General features: G+C 52.0%; 12 protein-coding genes across 12 annotated transcripts; 9 read left to right on the top strand and 3 right to left on the bottom strand. All coding sequences in view use genetic code 12, as the record gives it.

The window, feature by feature from the left end:
* Positions 1–22: 22 nt before the first annotated feature.
* Positions 23–1153, top strand: DIURU_005253 (uncharacterized protein; the record flags this gene model as incomplete). The annotated part of the gene is made up of 1 exon (XM_034158215.1): positions 23–1153. The coding sequence occupies one exon, from the start codon at positions 23–25 to the stop codon at positions 1151–1153; it is 1131 nt and encodes a 376-aa protein (XP_034009877.1).
* A 50-nt stretch (positions 1154–1203) lies between these two features.
* RPB11 (DNA-directed RNA polymerase II core subunit) lies at positions 1204–1623 on the bottom strand (the record flags this gene model as incomplete). The annotated part of the gene is made up of 2 exons (XM_034158214.1): positions 1204–1519; positions 1601–1623. 2 exons carry the CDS (start codon positions 1621–1623, stop codon positions 1204–1206), a joined length of 339 nt encoding a protein of 112 aa, XP_034009876.1.
* Positions 1624–2373: 750 nt separating this feature from the next.
* Positions 2374–6360, top strand: SIN3 (transcriptional regulator; the record flags this gene model as incomplete). The annotated part of the gene is made up of 1 exon (XM_034158213.1): positions 2374–6360. The coding sequence occupies one exon, from the start codon at positions 2374–2376 to the stop codon at positions 6358–6360; it is 3987 nt and encodes a 1328-aa protein (XP_034009875.1).
* A 380-nt stretch (positions 6361–6740) lies between these two features.
* Positions 6741–7595, bottom strand: IDI1 (isopentenyl-diphosphate delta-isomerase; the record flags this gene model as incomplete). Its single annotated transcript, XM_034158212.1, has 1 exon — positions 6741–7595. The coding sequence occupies one exon, from the start codon at positions 7593–7595 to the stop codon at positions 6741–6743; it is 855 nt and encodes a 284-aa protein (XP_034009874.1).
* A 1229-nt stretch (positions 7596–8824) lies between these two features.
* Positions 8825–10756, bottom strand: DIURU_005249 (uncharacterized protein; the record flags this gene model as incomplete). Its single annotated transcript, XM_034158210.1, has 1 exon — positions 8825–10756. The coding sequence occupies one exon, from the start codon at positions 10754–10756 to the stop codon at positions 8825–8827; it is 1932 nt and encodes a 643-aa protein (XP_034009873.1).
* A 473-nt stretch (positions 10757–11229) lies between these two features.
* DIURU_005248 (uncharacterized protein) lies at positions 11230–11835 on the top strand (the record flags this gene model as incomplete). Its single annotated transcript, XM_034158209.1, has 1 exon — positions 11230–11835. The coding sequence occupies one exon, from the start codon at positions 11230–11232 to the stop codon at positions 11833–11835; it is 606 nt and encodes a 201-aa protein (XP_034009872.1).
* A 478-nt stretch (positions 11836–12313) lies between these two features.
* Positions 12314–13006, top strand: DIURU_005247 (uncharacterized protein; the record flags this gene model as incomplete). Its single annotated transcript, XM_034158208.1, has 1 exon — positions 12314–13006. The coding sequence occupies one exon, from the start codon at positions 12314–12316 to the stop codon at positions 13004–13006; it is 693 nt and encodes a 230-aa protein (XP_034009871.1).
* A 1778-nt stretch (positions 13007–14784) lies between these two features.
* SCW4 (Scw4p) lies at positions 14785–16497 on the top strand (the record flags this gene model as incomplete). Its single annotated transcript, XM_034158207.1, has 1 exon — positions 14785–16497. The coding sequence occupies one exon, from the start codon at positions 14785–14787 to the stop codon at positions 16495–16497; it is 1713 nt and encodes a 570-aa protein (XP_034009870.1).
* A 601-nt stretch (positions 16498–17098) lies between these two features.
* On the top strand, positions 17099–18298 carry PRS5 (ribose phosphate diphosphokinase subunit; the record flags this gene model as incomplete). Its single annotated transcript, XM_034158206.1, has 1 exon — positions 17099–18298. One exon carries the CDS (start codon positions 17099–17101, stop codon positions 18296–18298), a length of 1200 nt encoding a protein of 399 aa, XP_034009869.1.
* A 1360-nt stretch (positions 18299–19658) lies between these two features.
* BGL2 (glucan 1,3-beta-glucosidase) lies at positions 19659–20585 on the top strand (the record flags this gene model as incomplete). The annotated part of the gene is made up of 1 exon (XM_034158205.1): positions 19659–20585. The coding sequence occupies one exon, from the start codon at positions 19659–19661 to the stop codon at positions 20583–20585; it is 927 nt and encodes a 308-aa protein (XP_034009868.1).
* Positions 20586–21763: 1178 nt separating this feature from the next.
* Positions 21764–22789, top strand: DIURU_005243 (uncharacterized protein; the record flags this gene model as incomplete). The annotated part of the gene is made up of 1 exon (XM_034158204.1): positions 21764–22789. One exon carries the CDS (start codon positions 21764–21766, stop codon positions 22787–22789), a length of 1026 nt encoding a protein of 341 aa, XP_034009867.1.
* Positions 22790–23935: 1146 nt separating this feature from the next.
* On the top strand, positions 23936–25750 carry DIURU_005242 (uncharacterized protein; the record flags this gene model as incomplete). The annotated part of the gene is made up of 1 exon (XM_034158203.1): positions 23936–25750. The coding sequence occupies one exon, from the start codon at positions 23936–23938 to the stop codon at positions 25748–25750; it is 1815 nt and encodes a 604-aa protein (XP_034009866.1).
* Between the last annotated feature and the right edge of the window lie 12 nt (positions 25751–25762).

Raw genomic sequence — 25762 nt, 5'->3', positions numbered from 1 at the left:
GAGCCTGCCGCTGGTGATATCCATGCTTACTCGGGCGGAACTGACGGTGTTGGCGTCGCCTAAAGTTCGCGATCGCGTTCGTGCTTGGGACCATAAAGATAAACCGGTGACCAAACGCAATTATGCCGAGGTCATCAAGCTTTGCGTTCCTTTTTTGACTCGAATCGAGTGTAAGGGGCTTCTTGGTCTCTGTCGTGACGTCCACACCGCAGTGGTGGCTCGTTTGATCGCCCGAATGCTTGTCACTGCTAGTCCTCTGCAAATCACAAAAGCGCCGGATATTTCCATCATCTCTTATCGTTTGCTCTATCGACTCATTAATTCGGGGCCGTTACACCGCGTGAAACAACTCTACCTTCACTCGCCTCCGGTTTCACAACAGTTTACTGATAAACTCTGTCAATTGATCCCTCAGGCAGTGGTGGTTGTTATTGGGTTTTACGATGTCGATAAAGCTACCCTTAATACTGATTTTGAAGTGGAACTGGGCCACGGAGCTGTGGCTCAGTACCTCAACCCGAGTCCCGTACGCTATTCGCTTGACCACCTGCCTATGAGTTTTGCTGTGGACAATTTGACGTTGTGTAACGTTGAATTCTCTCGGTTATCGCTTAAAAAGCCAATTTTGAAACCAAGTAAGCTTACGTTGATGGGGGAGATGGATGTCCAGGTGATGTCGTTGATTGATTTGGAGCAGGTGACCCATTTAGCAGTGTACACACCTCTGCCCATCGCCTTACTTCTTCCTACTCAAGCCAATAATATTGAGTCGCTTTCCCTCTGTGTACCCAACCCACTCCGATTCCTTCTTTCGTTGAAAGAAGGGTACTTGTCCCATCTTGAAATCTACTTCCGAACCCAACCCCCTCCAAAGCAAACGGAACTGTGCCTATTGAATCATGCTGATACGTTAACTACCGTGGCACTCAACTCGTATACTACCGAATTATGTGCTGATCCTTGGCTCGACGTTCACTGGCGTACCAAACCTCTAGACTCCAAGTCTAAATTGTGGGGCGAGGAAGTGGTGGCGACAATGAGACAAACCCCACGCAAATACCCTCAACTCGAAGCGGTGACCGTGGACAACGTTAAATACCAAGTGGGTCGAGTATTGGGGGACTGGGTATACACCAACGGCGTGTGTCAGTAGTAGATCGTGTATGCACTATATTACAGAGATTAGATGGTAGATTTTTCGTCCTAATAGTCGTCCTCATTGTTGTTCAACAACGCCTTAAGCGCCCATTCGTCCTTGAAGCGGGTCTTGATCACGTCCAACTCGCTAATCAACAGCGAGCACGCGTTGCGCAACGCCTCCTTGGGCAGGTAGTCGTCCTCGGTCTGGATCCGCAACTCGAAGTTGGCAAACAACGGGTGGGGGATCTTGTAGGCGGCAAAGATGACCTTGTCGTCCTTCAAAAGCTGGGCCCGCAACAAGTTGGCCAAGGTGTGGTCCTCACGCTCGATCTTGACGATGGCGGCGTTAGGCACCTTCGTGTCCGGGGTGATTTTGATTCTGCGGTTAATACGGCTCAAAGCATGATTGAATAGTCAGGAAAATACTCACTTGTCCACGCCATCAGGGAGGATGAACAACTCAAACCGGTCGGGAGCGTTCATGGTCGAGTGTGCTGCCCTAGTGTAGGTTTGATGGACGGAGTGAAATTTGGGGCACGTGACATAAAACCTGCGCGCGCTCGCTGCCTGCCTGCCTGCCTACTGCTTGGGCGTCGTTCGAGCCACGAGGGGAAGGCGGCCTCAGAACGTCAATGACCGAAATAGTACGAGGGGACATTAACCTCCAACGCAACCCCTCCACAAGACTACCAAAATGGAATCGTCTCAAGGCAATTTGACCTCATACCCAATACAATGAGTAATTTCCAAGTCAGTTGTGATCTCCTTTGATCTCATCGACTTCTGGGGTGATTGCTACGGCACCCATCGTGTCTCCGTTGACCCCCCCCATCCACATCCTGCACACAGACCTTAAGACCTCAATCCACACACACACCCGAACTCACCCTTTTGCCTCTCGCACCGACAGCCGTCCCTATTGCCCCAGCCGCAATCTAAGGGTCCACTGAATAGCACCATTTCTCGGTCAAATCACTCTAAAATTCATCCTACAGATAACCTTAACCCACTACACCTCTATCCACGCCATATCCAATTCGATTAAACCCCTCAGGTCCCCCTATTTCACCTATACCCCCCTTTGTATCCGGCGCCGGCGCTCCGCTCCGGGGCGCGCGACTCTTCTTCTCAATCTAAGCCGCTCGCCGCTTTTCACCCATATGACCAACCAGCTGTATCCCTGGAACAACCAGCGGCCGTTGGGCCAGCAGTTCAAGTAAGTAACATATCCAAATGAAGATGGTTTCATGTGAACGTCATACTAACGGGTTTAGTGGTCCCCGCCCTCCCGTGTTGCCGCCGCCGGCGACGTTGGAGACGGGGCTTTTGGGCCACCCCCAGGGCCCGTTTCCCCCGCCGCAGCCACCAGCCCAGGACTCGGCCCGCCTGCCGTCGCAACAGTTCTACCCGCTACCACTGCTCCATTCGTTGGGCAACGGCGCCAGTGTGGCGCTGGGGTACCAGATCCCCCTGATCAACCTGGCCATCGACGACGCGCGCCCCCTGGCTCCCACCGCTCCGTTGCCGCCGCCGCTGCTGATCGTCGGCGTCAGTGAAGTAGCGCCGTTGGCTGAAGCTAACCGCCTGGCCACCACCAACGTCTACCGCACCTTAAACGTCAAGGATGCGTTGCTGTACTTGGACCAGGTGAAAATCAAGTTTTACCTGCAGCCCGACGTCTACAACGACTTTTTGGACATCATGAAGGACTTCAAGCTGCAGCTGATCGACACCCCGGGGGTGATCGACCGGGTGCTGACGCTTTTCCGGGGCCACCCGGGGCTCATCCAGGGGTTCAACACCTTTTTACCTCCCGGGTACCGCATCGAGATCTCACTGGACCCGCAGGACCCTAACCCCGTCAGAGTGATCACCCCCACCGGTACCACCACCCCCGCCACCGCCGCCGCCGCCTCCGCCGCCGCCGCGGCTACCACCACTCCGGTGCTCAAACAGGAGGAGAAACCGTCGGTACAGCCGCTTCCCCAGCCGCAACAACCGCAGCAACCAGTGCTGCTGGCGGCTACCACCAGTGAAGCTGCCGCGGCGTCTCAGGTTCCCGGAGGCCAGATCGAGTTCAACCATGCCATCAACTACGTCAACAAGATCAAGACCCGTTTCGCCAATCAACCGGATATTTACAAGCAATTTTTGGAGATTTTGCAGACGTACCAGCGCGAACAGAAACCCATCGGCGAGGTGTACGAGCAGGTGACGGTGCTTTTTGCCAACCTGCCGGACTTGTTGGACGACTTTAAGCAGTTTTTGCCCGATACCTCCAACCAGGCCGCTCAGGCTCAGGCGCCGTTGGCTCCTCAACAACAGCAGCCAGTGCCTCAGGCTCAACCTCAACCGGCTCAACCGCAGCCGTCGCAACAGCCGGGTTTCACTCAGCCTCAAGCGCACGTGGCTAATGGCTACTACGTCAATAATGGCCAAACCCAGCCGCTTCCGCCTGTAGGTAACTTCCAACAACCGCTCCAAGGTCCTCCTGGTGAATATCACCATGGCTACCAAGTGGCCACCGCTACTGCCGCGGCGCAACCTCATTTGCCTGAGCCCAAAGACGATAAGAAGCCCGTTGCCGGCGCGGTAGTGGCGAAACCGGCGAACCCTCTGCTTGTTCCTGGGGTTCCTGAACCGATGCCGTTGGCGTCGCAAGTAAAGACGCTGCTGCTTTCTGAAGAGATCTCATTCTTCGATAAAGTGAAGAAGGCCGTCGGCAACAAACAGACCTACAACGACTTTTTGAAGGTGATCAACTTGTTCTCGATGGACATCATCGACAAGCCGACGCTTGTGGAACGGGTGGAAGGCTTTTTGGGCGACTTGCACCCGGACTTGATGCAATGGTTCAAAATGTTCATTGGCTACGACGAGAAGCCGTTGCACATTGAGGATATCACTTTCAAGAAGCACCAGCTCGAGCTCTCGTTGTGCAAGGCCTACGGTCCCCTGTACCGTCAACTCCCTAAGGCTGAGACTTACATGCCGTGTCTGGGTCGTGACGAAATGTGCTGGGAAGTACTTAACGACGAGTGGGTGGGTCACCCCACCTGGGCCCTGGAAGACCTGGGGTTCATTGCCCACCGTAAGAACCAGTACGAAGAGATCCTCTTTAAGATCGAAGAGGAACGGTTGGAGTTTGACTACTTCATGGAGGCTAACTTGCGCACCATCCAAACCCTCGAGACCATTGCTAACCGTATCGCCAACATGACCCCGGAACAAAAGGCCAACTTCAAGCTTCCCCCCGGGTTGGGCACTACTCTGCAAACCATCTACAAGAAGGTGATTCGTAAAGTGTACGACAAGGACCGTGGTTTCGAAGTGATCGATGCTCTTCACGAAAACCCTGCCATTGCTGTGCCTGTGGTGCTCAAGCGGTTGAAGCAAAAGGATGAGGAATGGCGTCGGGCCCAGCGTGAATGGAACAAAGTGTGGCGTGAAATGGAACAAAAAGTGTTCTACAAGTCGTTGGACCACTTGGGGCTCACGTTCAAGCAAGCCGATAAGAAGTTGTTGACGGTGAAGCAATTGGTGCTGGAAATTTCTACCGTCAAGGTCGAACAACACAACAAGCGTCTTCACCCGCTCACCCCCAAGCCTCAAGAACAGTTGGTGTACCAGTTCGTTGACTTTGATGTGGTCGACGACGTCCTCCGCTTAGCTGACGTATTCATCACCAAGCTGCTGAACTACCTGGCGCTGGACCGGGAAAAGCTTGTCCAATTCCTCCGTGGTTTCGTCGATGTATTCTTTGGTCGTGACACCACCACCGAAGGGGTCAACGGCTCCTCGCGTAAGCGTAGCCGTGACGAACCTGTGTTGCGTGAAGTGCTTAAGCGTACGGGCAAGCGCGACCTGCCGGGTCTCTCCCCTTCTTCCGAAGACCACGACGATACCTTGGAAGAAGTGGTGGATAAGCTGAAGGAGTTGTGGATCAAGACCACCGCCGTCAACGCTGCTCGCGGCTCGGCCCCTGAACGCCGTGACCGCTACAACTTGTTCTGCAACACCGCCGTGTACGTGTTCTTCCGCCACTTGCGTACGCTTTACGAGCGTCTTGATGAAGTCAAGCGGATGAACGCTGACGTCGCTCGCGAGATCGTGCTGCGCAAGGTACCCCAGTTTGCTAAAGACCTCAACCTTGTGTGCCACCAATTAGAGGACCAAGGCGTACAAATCGACGGCAACGAAGACTGCTACCAGCAGGTGCTTTCGCTTTCAGAAAGACTCATCGAAGGGGAAATCGAACACCAGTGGTTTGAAGAGCTGTTGCGCCAGGGCTACCGCAACCGCGCCTACAAGTGCTACACCATCGACAAGGTGGTGCAGGCGATGGTTAAGCACGCCCACCTGATTGTCTCCGACACGAAGACGCTGGAAATGATGTGTGTGTGGGAGCAGGACCGGGCGCAGCCGGTGCTGCTGGCCAAGGAGCAGATCTTGTACCGGATGCAAGTGCGCCACTTGATGCTGCCGGAAGAAAACATGTTCAACATCGCCTACACCCCCGACACCACCACGGCGGCGGTGACGTTCGTGGCGTTGGACGACTTGACGATCAAGGACCACACCAACGTCGAGGAACAGTACAACTACTACGTGACGCTGTACATCATGGCCCACCCCACCGAAGGGGTGCCTGCCTCCAAGCTCTCGATGCCGTTTGCTAAGCATGTCATTGAAGAAGTAAGCGACGATCAGTGCGAAGGGCACGTCACTCTGGGGCTCAAGGTGCTGATATGTCCCCGTCTGTACCGGTTGTTCTTTGACGCCGACACTTTTGACGAGTTCACCGCTAACTACGTGTACTCCAAGTCAACAGCGCCTCCAGTGGATCCCCAAGAACGTATCAAGCAGTTGCTGGAGCTTGTGGACGCTGAACGGGAAAATGACGACGGCGACCGCTTAGTGCAAGTGTTGTTCAACGAGGGAGTGGAAAAGTACCATGAAGCCACTCGCTCTGAGGAAAAGCATAAGCAAGACCAGGCCGACGCCGAAAACGCTGAACTGGCAGCTCAAGCGAATGAGGAAGCCCACCACACTGAAGCTACCGCCAATGATGCGGCTAAGCAACCTTCGGCCGAACCTCAGCAACAACCCACTGAACCCGAAGATGCGACGATGGAAGATGCTCTGGAAGTGCCTCAACAAGCCGCTATTGTTCAACAACCCGAACTGAGCGAGCAGGCCCAACCTGAGCCCAAGGAATAGGTTGCCGAAGAACACCAACAGCAAGAACGTCAACTGTCGGCCCCGGTTGAAAACGAAGCGCATGCGAACGCTTCTTCGGCTGCCGTTACCGAAAGTGTATCCGCTAATACCGGTGCCTCGGCTCCTCAACTGGCCACTCAAGAGAACAAGTCAGAGCCGGTTGCAACTGAAGGTGATAAAATGGAGGTAGATGGGGAAGGGGCTCCTGAAGCTAGCACCACTGAGTAATTTTGACGATGATGACGGGAGCCTACCTATTATGTACATGTACTATTAATTGACGAAGAAAACAGTTCCGTTTGTTGATTTAAATAAAATACGAGATTCATGTCGACGTGTGTGTTGAATATGTAGACTAGAGCGTAGACAGGAGGAAGTGCTCATTGCAACATTCTGTGGATCTGGTCATCCTTGAATTGGGCCAAATTGTCCAACTTGTTCCACCATTGGAACAAAAACTTCTGGCAGATCAACTTGAACCAGGGGGTAAACACCAAGTTCAGGTCCTGGAACATCTGTTCCAATTCCGCTTGCGACACCCACTTGAAGTCTCTGACCTCGTTGTAGTTAGCGTCGATGGTGAGGCTGTTAGGCACCTTACCGATCAAGATGTAGTCGATTTCGTGTTCACCCCACTTCGAGGTGGCGTCTCCCAGCGGCGACATGTAGTGGATTCTCGTCAAGAACTCGAAGATGTCGACGGGGATTTCTTGAGGGGGGATCCCCAATTCGTGCTCCAACTTGCGCTGAGCAGCGTTCTTAGCACCTTGGACGGCGTTTTCCAACGCGTTAACATCGTCGGCACCAGTCAGCACCCCGAGCTCTTGCGGCACACAAAGAGGGTGGGAGCAGCAGGTGTTGGTCCACATGTTAGCGAAGGTGATCTTCTCATCGGCGCGTTGTTGAAGCAAAAGCTTACCGTCCTCGTTGAACAAGAACACCAGGAACGCCCGGTGCAACAACCCGTCGTTGATATTGTCCATGATGTGACACAACTTCTTCGTGCCCAGCCCCACCGGCTGGTCGTTGTAGTCCAACACGATGCACAACTCCTCCATCAACTTGATCTGCTCCTCATCGTGGCCCGCGAAGAGCTGGGTGTCCTCCTTCGACAGCGTCAGCCCAGCTGACCGGGGGATCCCCGACACCTTGGACAACGGCGTCACGTCGGACCACTTGGCCAAAATGTCTTGAGGCGAAAGCGCCTTCACGGTCTGTTCGTACAGTTGGGTCATGGGTACGACGAAAATTGAGCGGGAACGACAAGAAGTGAGCGCACTGGCAGGACGTGCAGCCGTACCCCGGGGAGACACATAACGACACCAGCGGGGAATCATCACCGAGCTAGCAAATGGCGTGGGAAATAGGGGGAACTGGTAGGGGAAGATTGGCGGTATGTCTAGCAAGCGACAAGTGGGGTAACTGGAGCTCGAGGCACGCGTGAGGCTCTGACTACTAAATAGAGTTAGAAATCAAAGTAACTGAAATTAATCGCGCGTGAACAAGTAATCTACGAAGTGTAACAATTATGGTCGTGATTTTAAGCCGAAGGTCCGAGTCAATTTACTATGAAACACGCTTTTGGAAATTTGTCTTGGCCATGGTGCTCATCGTATACCGCGTCCTTCGATTACGCGGCTGGTGTGGGTCTGCCGCCTAATGGGGAAGGTACATCCGCAAAAAGAACCGGGCAGAACACTTGTGCGACACCCGTAAATCTGTAGATAGTTACCATACCAGAACCTTGCTCAGTAATATTAATGTTGAAGATGAATTCTATACCTTCAATAACTTCGAAGTAAATCAAAAACGCAAAAAGATTACATGGACGAGTTGGGAATCGAACCCAAGACCTTTCGCATGCTAAGCGAACGCTCTACCAACTGAGCTACACGCCCTTGATGACGTCATACGTAAAATTGTACGTAAGCCTGAGCAAGAATAAATTAGATGGATGTAAATCTTCGTATGCTTGGCTCACCATCAATTTGAAACTCTTCATGAGGCTAACTTGATTGTTAGTCCAGTTTTCGACCATGCGTTACCGGTTTAGATGTCAGATTAACCTCTCCTTGTCATCGTGAAAGAAAAGAAAGAGAATGAATGTGAAAGGTCCAATTTGAAAGTCTGGAATTCTGGAACTCGTGGATTATAAAGATAGAGTTAGTCTAGCAATTGAGTTATACACACTGCTACGGTTGCCGCTCGCAATCGTGAGCTGATTACTCTTCTTTAGCTTTGTCACTCTTTTCAAAGATTCTCTCGTACTACTTGAGAACATTGAACTCAGTAACAGAAATGTCACTACATTTATCGTTTAGAGAGGATCCTTTTTTGGCGGCAGCATCGGACCAACATATTCACTGAGAAACCCCATAATTGGGAGTATCCACTTTTCTCAGTTGTCCATGCTGGGATAATTTGATCGCTTGATATCTTAATATTTATGAGCTATATACAAAGTCTATTGATAGAAGATGGCGGTAGAACCGGGTAACGCCTTGATGCGTTGGCCAGGCTCCATCCGCAACTTGGAATTGTTGACATCAGCCAAACGCTCAGCAAGCTTGTGCGAGTCGCTGACTTCATTCGGTTCAATAAGCAGAGGAATCGCCAGGGGCTTAGTGGTCTTCGCCAGGCGCCCATTGGCAAGTTGGCCAAACTCATTGTCACCAAACACGAGCACATCGCGAGGCCCAGTGTTACCCATGGTGACAATACAGTGGTCGCCACCACCGCTGAACAGGTCGACCCCGATGGGGACAACGCGGTTCACCTTCTCATCATATTCGGAAAAGCCGGTCAACAGCTTAATCACAAGCGGAAGCGAGCACACGTGCATGTAGCGGGTACCCAACTGACCCTGTACCCCATTGCCAAAGGCCAACACTAATGTCTGGTTGCGGTAGTCAACCTCGACGTAACTCAGGTTACCCGCAGCTACCACCTGGCGCACATTGAACTCTTCACTGCGGGAGGCCTTGTCGACGAAATTGCGACACAACCGCTTCAAGTCGTCGCGATTGAGGATCTTACGGGGAGCCGGCTGCTTATTGGTGGTGAACAGGACATCAATCGCACACTGGCCGCATTGGTTGTCACCCCAAGCCCACACGTTGTCGTTGGTGTCGAGGGCCAAATTGTGGTAGGCCCCCGCCAGGATTTGACGGAAATGACGCGGCACCACGGAACGATCACCAGTGTTCAGGATCACAAGCTCCTTGTTGAGCAAAGTGACATCAGTTTCCACACCGAGTTCGGGAGCTTGCGGAGTCCCGTATTGCCCCAAGTTGGTGGTGTTATCAAGCGAAGTGACATACACTTGGCGGTCTTTACCAAGCATCAAAAGGTGTTCAGCGCCCACTCCAAGTTGGACAATAGATTGAGAAGTGGGGAGTGTAGCGTAGTCCTTAGTAGACGCAGCCCACGTCCACGACCGGTGGGAGTCGCCTTTGAAATTGGCCGCAACGTCGGAGCGAGGATAGTAGACAACTTGACCCTTGGTAGTGAGCCCCACCACGAACGCCTCAGTGACTGCCACCAGCGATAACTTGGGAACATTAACTTCGGTGAACTCGGCAGTTTTATTCGGCCGTTGGTACACTTTACCCTTGGCATCAACCACCACTAAGTACTGGCCATTAGCGCCAACATCGCGAATTTTCTTACCTTCAAAGAACGGAACTCTGGCCGGAAGACGACCAGCAATTTCCCCACACACGTAGAGACCGGGTACCGAGCTCGATTGCACGGTAGCTTCGATAGCGGGCAATTGCGACTCAAGCTGAGCCACCACGTTCTTCGTCAGCTTCTTATTGCGCTCATCGTCATTCAAATTGGGTATATTGTTATCATCGACTTTGTACAACCGGTTAGTGTAGTATTTGCTCTTGAGTTCGTGGTATCTGATCCAGAGTTGGTGACCGCACACAATGGCCACCAACGCCAATACCCCGGCCAAAACCCCCTTTAACCGTTCGTAGAAAGCCCACCACTTGCGGTTTTCGTGAGCTCCCAGCACGATCTCGTTATGGATAGTGTTCATCATGTCCTTGTACTCGGGAGAGTTGGGTTTAAACTGTTTAAGCCGAGGGTCCATAGCAATACGGTCAGACACGTTGAGCTTGGTGTCATCAACAAACTGGCGCTCGATACGTTCGAAGATCTTACTCTGCTCCTCCTTGTAGTTGAGAGAATCGCTGAGCTCTTCAATTTTGGGCAAATTGGGAGGGAGGTTATATTTCACCTTAGACGAGTCCAGAGACTCATTCAAGTTCGCCTTCTCGGCCGGCAGTTTGTTGAGGTCATTATCTTTCGTCAGATATAACCGGTGACGGCACGCAAGCACGCTGTGAGGCTGGTATCGCAATACCCCTCGGAGTGATCGCGTCAACATGGTCCGATGAGAGCGCGGCTGCCAGGGATACACCACTAATGGCTGCCAGTGCGGGAGCCTCAATTGATAGTCCAAATCAGGAAGAATGTGGAAACTGTGTTTAGTAGTGTTTAAAATAACAATGTTTGGTTAAGTACTCTCTGAGATCATTTTGATGTAGTATTATTCTGAAGAGTATTACAATTGAATTCTGATGATAATCATTGATTTGTGGGGAGAAATACGCTGAGTGCCAATGAGAATTCAGATATTTATAAGCAAAGACTAAGCTAATTTATAAGCAAAGACTAAGCTAAAACATTTTGCAATCTGTGTGAACTGCAAATTGAGTGTAGACCATCAAATGTCATCATACCCAATTCCGTCTCTTTCGGTGGCGTCTCGCTAATGGTTGCCGTTTTCAGTAACACTGGCGGCAGTCCTCACCTGCTATTTCGCACCCAGTGTCACCAAATCCCCTTTGCCATCAACACATGTTTCCCCGAACCCTAGCCAGAGTCCCGATTCGAGTCACCTATCCTTTGGGTGTACGCGGTCTCACCACCAAATTTGATACGAAGAAGTTCGTCCTGCAAATGGAGGCGCTGGGGTTCAGCCAGCCGCAAGCGGAGACGGCGGTGCAAGTGGTGAGCCGAGCCATCAACGACGGCATCCTGCTGATCACCCGCAACTTGGTGACGAAGGAAACGATGCTGCTGACGGCGTATCAGCAGAAGGTGGACTTTGCTAAGCTCAAGGGGGAGCTTCAAACGATGGATAAGGGCGAATACACTCTGTTGCTCAAGGAGCAAGAGCGGTTGCGGACTGACTTGACCAATTTGAAAAATCGGTTAAAGGAAGAGATCACCAAGCAACAGGCCGGGGTGAGACTCGATTTGAATTTGGAGAAGGGGAGAATTAGGGAAGAGTCATCAATTCATGAAGCTAAGATCGAAGATACCACCACGCGTATTGACGAGGAAATCGCTAATTTGCAAATGCAGATTAAACTGGTGAAGACTCAAGTGATGCAGTGGTTGATTGGTGTGACTTCGGGTACGTTTGCCTTGCTTTTAGCATTTATTCGGTTCTTCGGTTGAACGTCACCATTACGCGGAAATTGAAAAAACTACGATAAAACAGTCGAGTACAGTTCAATCGCCTTTGCTGCACATTTCAAAAGTGATTCGTTTGCAGCATTTGAGCTGAATGAGTGAATGTGATCTTATTATTCCAGCGTTATGATCAATTGTCGGTTTATAAGCTCAACGGAGTTTTAAGCCGAGTTCTCAGCGCTATATACTTAGGCTGTTTTGTGAATGATTATGCAGTATTCAAAATCTATTGATGCCAGATCGGATGAATGATTCTGTGGAATACATGCAATGAGTAGTTTATATGAAACGATAGGATTAAAGATCTACAAATAGAACTAAAATAACATTCATAGCATAGTCGATACTCCATATATCATCTCGTTTGGTGGTTATCACCGGCTTCGTCTAATATCACTGCATTTTGTCGGTACCACCCACCACGCCAAAATAGACATTTTCGCGTCAGTGCGCGCGCCACGTCATGAACTCCCTTTACAACCATGGGTTGAAACAGACCCAGCAACTCACCAAGGACCTTGCCACGTTCGAGCTGAACTTGCTGACACTGCCACTCCTGCTCCAAGGTCTGATCTCGACCACCCTCATCTCGTTTCGCAAAACCATTAAGGAGTACACCGACTTGGTAAACAACCACAGCGATGCTGCTGCTCAAGAAAAGCATCGGGCTCGATTAGTCAAGTTCAATCAGGAATTACAAGAGTATACCGACAAGTTTGATCTGCTTCGAAGCCAGCGAGAAGAGCAGATCCATGAGTCGAGCAAGCAAGAGCTTTTCGGTCGCCGACAGGCGAGTGATAACCCCTATGAGCCCACCGATCTGGCGCTGGCATTCCAACAACAACAACAGCAACAGCAACAACAAATGAGCTACCAGGAAGGGTTATATAACGAGCGGAACCTGTTATCTCGGGGAAACCAACAGCTTGATCACATATTAGAGATGGGCCAACAGGCATTGGAGGACATTGTTGGCCAGAATGAAACGTTACAGAAATTGCAGCAAAAGTTCGAGGACGGGTTAGTGACGTTGGGGGTGTCTCAGGGCACTATTCGGACCATCGAACGACGCGCTCGCCAGGACAAGTGGTTATTTTGGGGGTGTGTGGTGTTGATGGTGATTCTTTTCTACTACTTGATCAAGTGGTTTGCCTAGATGCATGCTGATTATCATTGGATCTTTAAGGGAATACGAAATTCGTTTAAAACGGACAGCGAGTGACGGGCTTTTGCCCTTTACTAGCGGTATCTAGCCCACCTTCTACAACGAGGCGAAGCTTGAGATATTCCCAAACTAGCAACTAATAAATTAACAGCCTTTTTTTTTTTTTTGACTTTCTGTCTGAATACCATCTCGAGGCCTGAAAGAAGTATTGTAACCGACACCAGCAAAAAGAAAACCCACAGGGGGTGGCAACTAAATGCGGGGGGCAGGCACCTGGGAAAGCAACGAGGGAGAAACGGCTATCAGGTACCCTCTCCCGATGACCTCATGGGGCCTGTGATCGGTCACAAACTTTCTCAGTCTGGGGTCGATTGCCGAAAACGGCAATAAGTGGGGGGTTGGTTCTCGTGACTGAGCGCAAGATCTGCAATCACCCACCTTGCAGCGGCGTCTTGCGCTCGGAGGAGCCCCATGAGACCATCTGGGTTTAATTACCGATTCGTTCGATTTCTGTCTTTGATGGCGATCATTTCTTATCTCCTACCAAGGTGGCAACCGAAAAGGGTTGTCGAGAAAAAGTCGAGAAATATAACGATGTTACGATAGTCTGAATTAGGTAATGGTAAAGAGATGGGATACCCAGTCAAACGTGAAATTACACCACTCACTAACTTTGCGGTGAGGGATCAGGCCGTATCAATTACCGGAGTTATCATCGCAACCTGTTAGAATTGCGAGCCCCAGCCCGAACCCCAACCGATGAGGTAGGCAGTACGTAAGCGATCCGCTAATTAGCCTAATCGGGCGATCGTATCAGTCAACCTTAACTGGTTAAAATTTTTCGCCAATGGTCACCGTCACCATAACCAAACCCACCAGTAAAAAATTCCAACTGAACAACTTTGTAAAATTCATCGTTTCGCAACGGTGGGTGGCCTGTGTTGCACATCGCTAAGCATGCACGATTGGCCTGTAGTGTCGTGACCCCACCCACGCGCCGCACCGAACACTTCCCACTACAGTAAAGGTTGCCAACTGGTGGTCCCCTACCCCACCACCGTTTGCCCCCCCACCACCGCGATGAGCTCTCGAGGAAGACACCGTCGTGCCAAGTGGTGGGGTAGTGCTTGGCTCCCCGGAGCGGTAACCGAGTCGAGCGTGTGAAAGTGTGAAACGGTGGGACATTGACACGGTGAAGGCTATACTAGGGCGGTTGAAGGGGGTGTTCCTCGCCAGGGGGGCTCCGAAAGGGTGATGTTTCGGTATCGGATCGGCAATCATCCACGCCTAAGCCGAGTGTCTGACCCGACCCGAGCGGTGGGGCGTGGGGAAGAAATTTGGATATAATCTTCCTTTTCCCACTTGCCCAATGCGGATTGCAACAATGCACCCGCGCGTCAGTTCCCCGGGCTCGCCACCGTCATCGATGCTTTTGACACATTCTCCAGTCACACCTCGTTTACTAAACCTCAAACCACCACCCCAAAAACCATACAATTCACAGTTTAAAGATACTGCTAGCTCTAGGCTTTCATCCAATCAATAATATCTGCAAAATTTTGCTTATTCCTGGTAGTGATGGCCGGTGACCACTGACACCCGCAACCGCCTTAAAGCGAGCCACCTGCCTAATCGGGCAATGTCAAGAGGATTTGCAGCCTGCGGTGGGGGGCACAGTTGGGGCTGAGAACGGCACTATATATCTCGTTACCGGTCACCGTTCGACGCCATCTTTTTTTCCCGGTGTCTTTTCCGACGTCTCTCATCTGATGCAACCGAAAATCTACTTGGTGCTGGTAGCTGGTCTATTAGCCCTGGTGGACGCGCTCCCCATCGACCGCCACGCCGGCGACGTCGATATCGCCAAACGTGCCTTCTTTCTGAACTTGCTCAGCGGCATTGAGGGTCTCTTTTCGTCGCTGCCCGCCACCAATAAAGCTACTACTCCTCAGGCTGCTCAGGCCCCAGCGGCGGCGGCACCCGCGGCGGCGATCCTGCCAACCACCACTATCGTCGAGTACGCTCAGCCAACAGCAGCAGCCACTCAGCCGCCAACGACGAAAGGTTTCTTCGCTAACTTGTTCCTGCCCAAGACGACGGCGCCGGCTCCGGCTCCCGTGGCCGCTGCTACCACTAATCCGGCAATCCAGGTGTTTGCTCCAGCTCTGACCCAGCCAGCGCTGACTCAGCCCGCTGTTGCTGCTGTTGCTGCTGCGCCGGTGGCGGCACCCACCTCGTCGTCAGTGAAGTTCTTTGACCATCTTTTCGACGACCTCAGTGGCTTTTTCGGCCTCGATGGCGACTCGCCGCTGTCTACCCCTTCGTCGCTGCCACAACCGCAGCCGCAACTGAGCCAGCCTCAGCCGCTGCTGAACTTGCAAGCGGCCCCGGCGACCTCGCTGTATCAGCAGCAATCGCAGGCGCCTCAATCGCTGTCAGACCCTGCCCAAGGTGGCAACCAGGGCTCTTCCTCAGCGTCTAACTCCGGTGCTTCGCCTACTAATGATTTAGGCGGTAAGCAAGGGTCCGGTTACGGTGGTACCGGTGGCCTGGGTAAAGCCAGTGGCAGCCCCGATGACGTCGCCGCCGTGCTGGCGGGGGAAGTGCCTGGCTGGTACTCGGTGGGCGATAGCTCACAACTGGCGGTGCCCACGGGGGCTACTCCCGGTGGCCAGAACGCTCAGTACGCTCAGGGTTCCAAGGGGATGTCGTACTCGCCCTACCGTAAATCGGGCCAGTGTAAGCTGCTGCAGGAAGTGGCCAGCGACATCAAAAAGCTCCAAGGGTTCGACCTCATCCGTCTCTACCTGACCGACTGCTCGGGGATCGAAAACGTGTTGGCTCTGATGGGGTCTTCGCAACAACTTTTCCTCGGGGTGTGGAACTTGGACACCGCTCTGGTCCAGGGCGGGCTTAATGACATTGCTAACGCCGTCAAGACTCTGAACCGAGGGTGGCTGGCGGTACACACCATTGCCATTGGCAACGAGCGGGTTAATGAAGGCCAGGCGACCGTGGGAGACATCAGCGCTGCGTTATCGACGGCGAGAGATTGGTTAAAGGCCAATGCTCCCCAGTATAACGGGGCGGTGGTGTCGGTAGACACATTGGTGGCGGTGAAAAACAACCCTGGTCTCTGTGGTCTCAGTGACTACATTGCCGTCAACTGTCACCCATACTGGGACGGTGGGGTACTCCCTGAGAACCTGGGCCCTTGGCTTAAGCAACAAGCACAAGAATTAGCGGGGATCTGCAATAATAACAAGCAGATCATGATCACCGAGACCGGGTGGCCCACTAAGGGGGGAAACTACGGGCTGGCGGTGCCGCTGGTGGAGAACCAAAAGACGGCGCTCCAACTGATCATCAGCACCATGGGGCTGGACGTGTTGGCGTTCACCATGTATAATGACTACTGGAAGGCCGGCGGCACCAATGGCGTCGAGCAGTACTGGGGGGTGTTTGGTGACCCCGACGCCTAAGGAGACGCCATAGACTCTTATAGATATCCGTGTATGATTAACGACTTAATGTCACCTCTAACAAGATGATGTAGAAGGAGTATCAATTAAAGCATTAGATAATTCCTCATTCCAATCATGTCGTGACACAATCGCGCTGGCAAAGTGTCTCTATGAAGTTGAATTTACGATCCTTAGGAATCTAAAACGTCGAAGGTTGTCCAAGAGTCTTGCTTTAAATTAAAAAGTAACTGGGTACCCAAATTAATATAACATTACGTGCTCATACCAAGAAGAGTAGGCAGGAAACTAGCACTGTTCGAGAGCTGTACGTTAGTTCATGGATGTCCTCTACTGGGTTCCCCGGGCCCATAACTGCGAGCCCACGTTCCCTCCAATACCATGAGTGCCACCACAACCATCTCAAAATTGCCAAAATTCACGATATTAACTACCACCATTTGATCTCATCCAATTATCTATTAGCATAGCACTTCTGTGACATCTCAATTGTTTATACCCAAGATCACCCTACCCCGGTGCTCGCTCATCTCATCTCATATTTTCTCCACATCTCACTCGTCACTCCCACCAGCTACCTATCGCCCCCATACATACCCCGATGAGAGACGTGGTAGTGCTCAGCGGGTCGCTGCATCCCGAACTCACCAAGCTGATATGCCGCCACCTCACCACCAACAAAGGCGAGGTGCTCCTGACCAAGTTTGCCAACGGCGAGACCCTGATCGAGATCAAGGAGTCGGTGCGGGAAAAGGACGTGTTTATCGTCCAGCTGGGCTGCGGCCACGTCAACGACAACTTGATCGAGTTGCTCATCATGTTGCTGGCGTGTAAAACCGCCTCTGCCAAGCGGGTGACCGCCGTATTACCGCTCTTCCCTTATTCGAGACAACCGGATATCCCCCACCTTGCGGCGCTTACTGGGGCTCCGAAGAAGACTACGTTCAACTTTGAGCTGAGACCACCCACCAGAGCCCTGACTCCGGCTCCCGGTGACCTACTGGCGCCCATGACTCCCAAGAGAACCGACTCTACGACTAAGATTAGCGCCCCTAACCCGATCAAGGGTCTGCTGAAGAACATCGCCACTACCGACGCTGCTGGCCGTACCGAGCTGGGCTACAAGCAGTGGATCGCTCAAAACGGTACTCTCATCGCCAACTTGCTCACCAGAGCCGGGGCTGACCGCGTCATCACCATGGACTTGCACGACCCTCAGTTCCAAGGCTACTTCGATATCTGTGTCGACAACTTGCACCTGAAGCCGTTGTTCAAGAACTGGATCATTGAGCACATCCCCAACTACCACCAGTGCGTGATTGTGCTGCCGGACTCTGGTGGGGCCAAGCGGGCCATTGCTGTCGCCGATGCCCTTGGCTGCCCCTTCGCTTTGATCCACAAGGAACGCCGGGCTAAGTACGGTACTGGCGCTGAAGGTACCCCTGATTCCAACCCTAAGGTGGTGGCGACGACGATGTTGGTGGGTGACGTCAAGGACAAAGTGTGCGTGCTTGTCGATGATCTTGTCGATACCGCCTATACCATTACTCAAGCGGCTAAGCTTTTGAAGGACCAAGGGGCGAAACAGATCTACGCTCTTGTGGCTCACGGTATCTTCTCTGGTGAAGCTATTCGTCGTATTGAGCACTCGGCCATCGATAAGCTTGTGACCACCAACCTGACTCCTTTGCAACCTGGGGCCAACTTCGAAGTGTTGGACGTGCTGAGAGTGTTTGCCGAAGCCATTCGTCGTATCCACAACGGGGAGTCGGTGAGCATGTTGTTCGACCATGGCTGGTGAAGAGAGTATATAGACGCCAATATCATCATAGAACCTGTTTAAACGAGATCTTCAATGGGATACCATAGATCAATGCTAAGAGAGACTTCAAACTAATCTCGATCAGCATATTCTTTGAGTCGGAGGAACGAGCACGATATTAAATGCTTGAGAGGCAACGATGGCGTTAACGGTGATACTAATAATGAGTCAGACAGCCTAGAATGTACATCGATTTAATTGCAACCTTGGCTTACCTTCCTCAGCACTTAGGTAAGCAGCAATAACACTGCTGTCATGAAATGAGCATAGGATTGAGGAACCCACAATATCCGGAATATCTGGGTGACACCTGCCTTTGGTGTGCTAACAAACCTTGCTCAGCGAAACTTGTAGAGTAAACCACTTGAATCAGATCTCAAATCGGATCTCCTGAGGGATAACGCTCTACTCCAAACCTTGCTACTTTCCGTATACGAGCGAGCAAGCTCCAATGATCCGTCGATGTCCTTGCCGTAAACGAATTTTGGTGCAGAGAGTCGGTAGTGCAAAATGGGAAGTCGGCAAATCTCTACTCAGTCACCAACAATGATGTGGGACACTCCTTTCAGACTAGAGAGCCAATAGATAGTAATCAACACTAGAGGTGAACGATGGTACATTTCCACCACAATTGAGACATTATAAAGTCACCATGTTATCAATGAAGCCCTCGGTATTTACCAAGTTACAAATAGACCTTCACTTCCTACTAAGATTGTTGGTGTGTTTACTAGGGACATCTCACCGCAAAGTTGATGTGGGGGGTGATCACGTGATGTTTACCTCAACCCCGAAATGACCCCCGGCAACTCGCAACCGAACCCAGCTATAATTGGCAACATCAACACTAAAAAACGCATCCACTGATAAACGATCGATGGCCGAGCTCATCGCAGCCCCCGTGGCCCCAGTACATTCTTCTATCAATTTATATGGAAATTCGCTTTGATTATAGACTTCCTCTAGACCATTCTAGCCCCTATCCGCTGGTGCCGATCTCCGATGCTGGTGGTTTACTGCTTCAATCGTTTAGACACGGTTCGAGACCTTTTCTTGCATGCATGAGAAATCGGACCACTGTGAGCCAAAAACATAACAATAGACTTGGATGGCAGAGAAATGACTATCACTACCAATACCTTCGTTGATGATCTAAAGCGATCCTACTATGATTTGGTTGAAATTTAGAGCAGGGTATCGCTGGTGTTCATCCGATGCCTGAAAGTGGTAACTCGATGACGTAATCACTGCGCCTTGACCTGCACACAGTGCCACTGGAAAAGGTGGGCGACAATTTTCTTCATAACAAACCGAGTCCACGAGCAAACAACCTTCCACCATGTTGCCCACCACTCTTCTCACTGCCCTCGCTGCTTCGGTCGCCTCGGTCTCGGCCTTGGGTGACTTGGCGTTCAACCTTGGTGTCAAGGACAACGCTGGCAACTGTAAGACGGTGCAAGAATTCGAAGACGACTTCAAGAGATTGTCGCCTTACTCCAAGATCGTCAAGACCTACGCCGTCTCCGACTGCAACACCCTTCAGAACTTGGGCCCCGCCGCCGAGGACCTGGGCTTCCAGTTGATGTTGGGTATCTGGCCCAACGACGACGCCCACTTTGAGGCGGAAAAGAACGCCCTCAAGACCTACTTGCCTAAACTTTCTAAGGGCACCATCAAGACTTTCCTCGTTGGTTCGGAAGCTCTCTACCGTAAGGACATGGAACCCCAAGACCTTGCCAACCGTATCTCCGAGATCCGTGACTTGGTCAAGGACATCAAGGACAAGAACGGCGAGCTGTACCTGGGCATCCCCGTCGGTACCGTCGACTCGTGGAACGTGATTGTTGACGGCTGGTCGTACCCTGCCCTTAAGGAAGCCGACGTCGTCTACGCTAACGCCTTCTCGTACTGGCAAGGTCAAACCAAGCAAAACTCGACCTACTCGTTCTTCGACGACATCATGCAAGCTTTGCAAACCATCCAAAACGTCAAGGGTTCCACCGACATCGACTTCTGGGTGGGTGAAACCGGCTGGCCCTCGGACGGTTCCAACTTTGGCGACTCGTACCCTGGTGTCGACAACGCCAAGGACTTCTGGCAACAAGGTATCTGCGCCATGCGTGCCTACGGTGTCAACGTCGCCGTGTTCGAAGCCCAAGATGAAGCCTGGAAGCCCGATGAATCGGGCATCAACGACGTCGAAAAGCACTGGGGTGTGTTCGACAGCAACGGCAAGTTGAAGTACGACTTGGACTGCAAATTTTAGGTTAGGATACCCGGGATAATGACAAAAAAAATTTTACACATCAGATTAATCAAACGTATAGCCCTCATTCTTGTTTAGTTCAAGCAACGTTCGCAATAACTGTCCCGATTGTGCGGGTCATAATGCCTCATCTGTTGCTTTTTCCGGCGCTGAGAAATGTATTATTAGACTAAGGCCACAAGATGCTTGGCTTCCCACCAGGCGTGGAAGCTTCGCTAAGCCCAGGCCCCCCTACCGCTTCGGCAAAAGGTTCCCGCCGACCCATGCTGCGGAGAGGCAGTATGCCCGTGTGTCTCCGGTGTCACACAGGCACGAGCAGGCAACACACCGTAAATCACCAAGGGGTGGCAAATTAATGAAAATCAGCCGTTTCCGGTGATCATAATCATTAGCTCAGTCAAAGTATGACTAATTAGTCAGTCTGGAAGCCAAGGGAATTGGCACTCAGCCACTCCCCGCCACCGGTTTAGTCAGCCGCAAGGCTGTCTCGGCATCGGCCAACACCGCCTTCCGCAACAGTTTACCACCAAAATAGGCAGCTGCTGCCAAGGTGGGCGCGGTTATTCCTTGGATTTGTCTCCCCGGCAGCTCGGCACAACCCCCGAACGTGCGTCGGTTTCGACCCATGGGCCCCTGGTGTGCGTCTCACCTGCTTCGCAAAAACCGATCGCCCCCACCCGCACTGGCGCTGCCCCCAACCCTCGCCATTGCTGGCACGATTGCCCTCAAAGTTGGGGGAGGCAGCCCGCCTTAGTGATGTGGCCAGACCAGTGTTGCCCCACTGGTAGGAGTCTTTTACCATATTGCCCCATGTTATCGGGGAGGTTGCCAGCAAATGCCGAGGGCGCCAGGCCTCGACTTGCTTGATAAATACGTCACAATCACAATTTTAGTGTGTGGGCACGATCTATGCATCTTCGGGTGCATGATGCGTTTACCCATACAGCAGGGACATTGTCGCAAACTATGCCAATGGTGGTCGGCTGACGGGTGCTAGATTGCCAAGAGTATATTTCTTGGGGCGAGGTCACCGGCTCTTGGGTTGATCGCAGCCCAAACTTTGCAGCCCCTCGCATTATCGTGCCACGGCGGGGCGATGCCGATAGAGCTGGTGCCGATTCGCTTAAATATCCGGATCACCCCGTCTCAGAAAGCTCTTGACTTCTAAATTTTAACTTATGATGATGCTGTCTACAGTACCTTCCACTTACGACCGGCTGTCGCCTCCAAAACTTCCCCCCATTACCCAAATCATTCCTGGGATCGACACTCTCCCGCGGCTACCATTGCCCCTGGTACGACGAGACGGACCTTTTCAATACCGACCCCAGCTCTACATGCGGCTGTTGCCGCGAACGGGCCTGGTGTCGCCCAACCCGCCACCTCAACCTTCTACTATTGCTGCTTGGCTCCCGCTGCCATTAACCAGTCCCTCGCAACCAGGAGCCGACGCTCCTGTCTTAGTGCCTCCAGTAGCACTTGAGCCGCTTCCGCCGGACCAATTTCACCAGTTGGCAATGGATACTGCCCGTGGATTCGCCGTAATCCCCCACGCCGACCCCCACCTCGTGTCTCTTGCCCAACACGATTTGAACCGTTTCTACCACCAAGTGTGCGATATGGTTCCCGACACCGATGGCGTTGACATCGTTGCTCGTACTCGAGCCATGCTTACTCCCATAGTGTTGACACACTACTTCAGTCTCAGCCAGGCGTGCGCTGTCAGTGGGGTGAAGCCGCCGCCGATTCCGTTTAAGCACACTCCACGCATGTTTGCCATCTTCACTCCGGCACACTTAGAGGCGATGCGTCACACCGACGCCTCTCCCGAGCTGGCTCAGGCGTTGGCTCGTGATCCCAGCTTCCACCCGATTCTGTGGCAGGCGATCTTGCACCAATTTGCCGCGTTGGATCGCCGCCGGGAGTCGCTGCCGGCAGTGCCGTCACACGAACAGACGGTGCTGGTGCTGCCGAAAGCTACCAAAATTAGACGGTTCCTGTGTCCCTACTACAACTCGGCTCGCAAGTGTCTGCGGTTTGGCAGCTTCTCCCGGGAAAAGCTTCTCAAAAGCCACTTGCGCCAAGTCCACACGTCGTCCCGCAACGCCGATACGGGTGCTATTCGCTGCCGGGAGTGCCAGGTCACGTTTGAGCTGCACTCGCAGTTTTACCGCCACTGCCAGCGCTGTGCCCGACCTAATTAACGCCCCTACCTAACGTCAATAACACAAAAAACACATGGAAAACTTATCCCGTATCGTAATCGTAACCTGACGTAATCAGCTGTAGCGACCTGCCAAAAAAATAATGTCACCTCCGCCAATTTTTACTTGCCTACGCCTTGAAATTTTCAGCAACCTGCCTCACCCACACAGCTGTGTCATATTGCACTCGGACTAATTCAAGTTGCCTTTCGCTAAACTGACTAGTGCTACAATTCCGAAACTACCACCAGTCACTTTGATTTACACCTCTAATACATTCTCGAGATAAAGGTGGCGATTGGTTTCGAGATTGCGTCACCTAAGCGAGATGATCCCCCACCCTCTCGTTGTAGAACCATAGAGTTTGACTGAGAAATCCTGACCGCCGTGCCAATCTTTTTTTGGGGGTATAACTCCTTGTGTTTAAAATTTCTCGTTGTTCCGGAGTTACATTATCTCTCGCTAATTTTTGCGAGAAGCACGGTTGCGTCGAGGGGAACAGCGTTCTAGCCCAAAGGAATTTCTTTGTTCTGGAGGAAGGAATAAATACGCTACATTTTTAAATAAATGACTACAGCTTGGCTAGTGACGGTGATGACGACTCTTGTTATACGAAGGGGTTAAATTTGTAAACCATTTTGTCACTTCTGTGTCATCTGGGACCTGGGTGTCACCTTCGTGTTTGCGGCAATCACGAGATACCATCGCGACCCACGTCCGTATTTTTTCCATCGCCGCCTCGGCAAGCATGAGATTTTTCCGAGATGTTGAGCTGTGCCGGAATATTGCTTATATCATTGGCGTTCACGTGCCGACAGCTCCGAATTGGGGTATCGTATTGAGGGTTCTCTTGCGTCAGGGAAGGCCCAAGCTTTTCCCATAAAATTGACCAAGCATTTCCATATTAATTGCTCAAGCTGGTTCAGTAGATGACTAGATGACTCATTAAAACTCTGTTGCCCTTGGCATTGCTTTAATGAGCCAAGACTAATCTTTAATTGGAAACATTCCCTGATAGTACTGAAAGAAAGCCAGATCATTGTGGCCATCAAGCCTCCCCCATTTTTAGACATCGAGTGAATCGATGACGTCATCGATGTCCGTCGACGGCCAATTTGTGAGCCGCACGAAAAACGTCCCCCATCAATGCTGACCCCAAACCCCGACAACGACTCGCCGGCGCCGGCGCCTGAGACCTCACAGTCGCCCCAATCGCCCGTTGGTACCACCACTCAGGGTGGTAACGACACCGGCGACGCGTCGACAACGCCGCCTGACTCGGGGCTGGGGCGCCACTACCACCACCATCACCCCCACCGTCCCTCCGCCGACGACGGCGATTCTCTGGTGCCTCATATCCATCAAGGCAGCCACATTTACGTGATTAAAAATGCTGCTACCAGAGAATCTTCGCAAGAGGCAGGTTCTCCTCAAATTCGCGAGGCGTCGCCCGACGGTGTCGCCGCGCAAGTTAAGGCCGAACCAGCGGAAAACAGTGTATCTGAGCCACCGAGAACAGGACTGACAGTTCAGTCGACAAACGCATCGATCAACGAAATGGTGAACGAGATGGTGAAGGACACTAAGGAGGCGACTGACACAGTCAACGAAACGGCCAACGAGACCCTTAATGATACCACGATTAACGATACCGTCAACGAAACCGCCAACGAGACTGTTAACGAGACCGCCAATGATACCGCCAACGAGACTATCAATTACACGGTTACTGAGGGTCATAATGAGACTATCAACGATACCGTTTACGAAACGGCTAATGAAACCGCTAATGAAACGGCTAATGAAACGGCTAATGAAACGGCTACCGAAACGGCCACCGAGACTGCCAGCGAAGTGGCTGTGTCCCAGTCATATCACCACACTCCCGTCCCCGAGCCAGTTTATCACACACCCACACCGCAACCAGTCGACGTATTACCGCCTCCTCCACAAATTACTCACACGTCGCAAGTGGTCACGACGACGACGGCTAAGTCAGCGCTGCCTGAACTTCCCGTAGTGGCGTCCAAACCCAAAAGAAAGGCTCCGATCACGCTTAATACTGGTCTTGTGAAACAGATGGCTAAGGAAATCCAGCCTACTCGTACTTACCTTGGTACCATCATCTACAATCCCACCACCACGTGGGGGACGCTTCAGATGTCTCAGTTACCGGGGCTTCGCGAGGAAGACTTTGAACGGTTGTTGGAAATGAAACACAACTACGTGGAAAAGCTTAAGCTGAACTACGGGCTTGTCCAGTATATCCCAATGATCCCTCCTTTGCCTCCGGCGTATATCAACTATACGTTGACCATCAAGATCCCCCAACGGTTCTTAGAGCTTTTCAAAGTGGAGCTTGATGCTAACGCCACTAATCGCGATGCCTGGGGTGGCGCTGGCGGTATTTTTACCGATGACTCTAATATCCTCTGTGTATTGGCTCATTTGGGTTTGTTCACCGGTGACTTGGACTTGCTGGAGTGGAACGAGAACTGGAAGGGATTAGCGCCGTTGCAAACGTTCAACCACGGCAATAAACGTCGCCGTCTGGACGGCACAAGCGAGACTGCCCCCGAGGGGAATAAGGCTGAAAACAGTAAGCCTGACGAGGAGGACACAGCCGAGATGCTGGAGATTCTTCGCTTCCCCATTCCCGGGGACTTGGCGGTCGATGTGTTGTTATTACCGCCGATGAACGCCTATTACGGCTATTACGCCCACGGCATCAACACTCGCACCTGGGTGCTGAAAAACCATCACCAAGGGTTATCGATCGCCGTGTTCAACGCCAAGTGGGAGTCGCTGGGGACATATTTGCGCGATAAGACCACCTTCAAGCGGTACCAGGCAGAAATGGCCCAGGACCGCCGCGAACTGGCTGAGTTGCAGCATCTGTGGCACTTGCTGAAGAAAAAATACAATGAAATCAGGCAAAAGTACGCGCAGGTGGAGGGGTAGAGGCGGGGCGTC

This window comes from Diutina rugosa (genome assembly GCF_008704595.1).
Source record: "Diutina rugosa strain CBS 613 chromosome Unknown scaffold11_size279379, whole genome shotgun sequence".
Taxonomy (NCBI): domain Eukaryota; kingdom Fungi; phylum Ascomycota; class Pichiomycetes; order Serinales; family Debaryomycetaceae; genus Diutina; species Diutina rugosa.
Note: the sequence above shows the minus strand (reverse complement) of the source record. Positions and strands in the feature narration are given on the sequence as shown.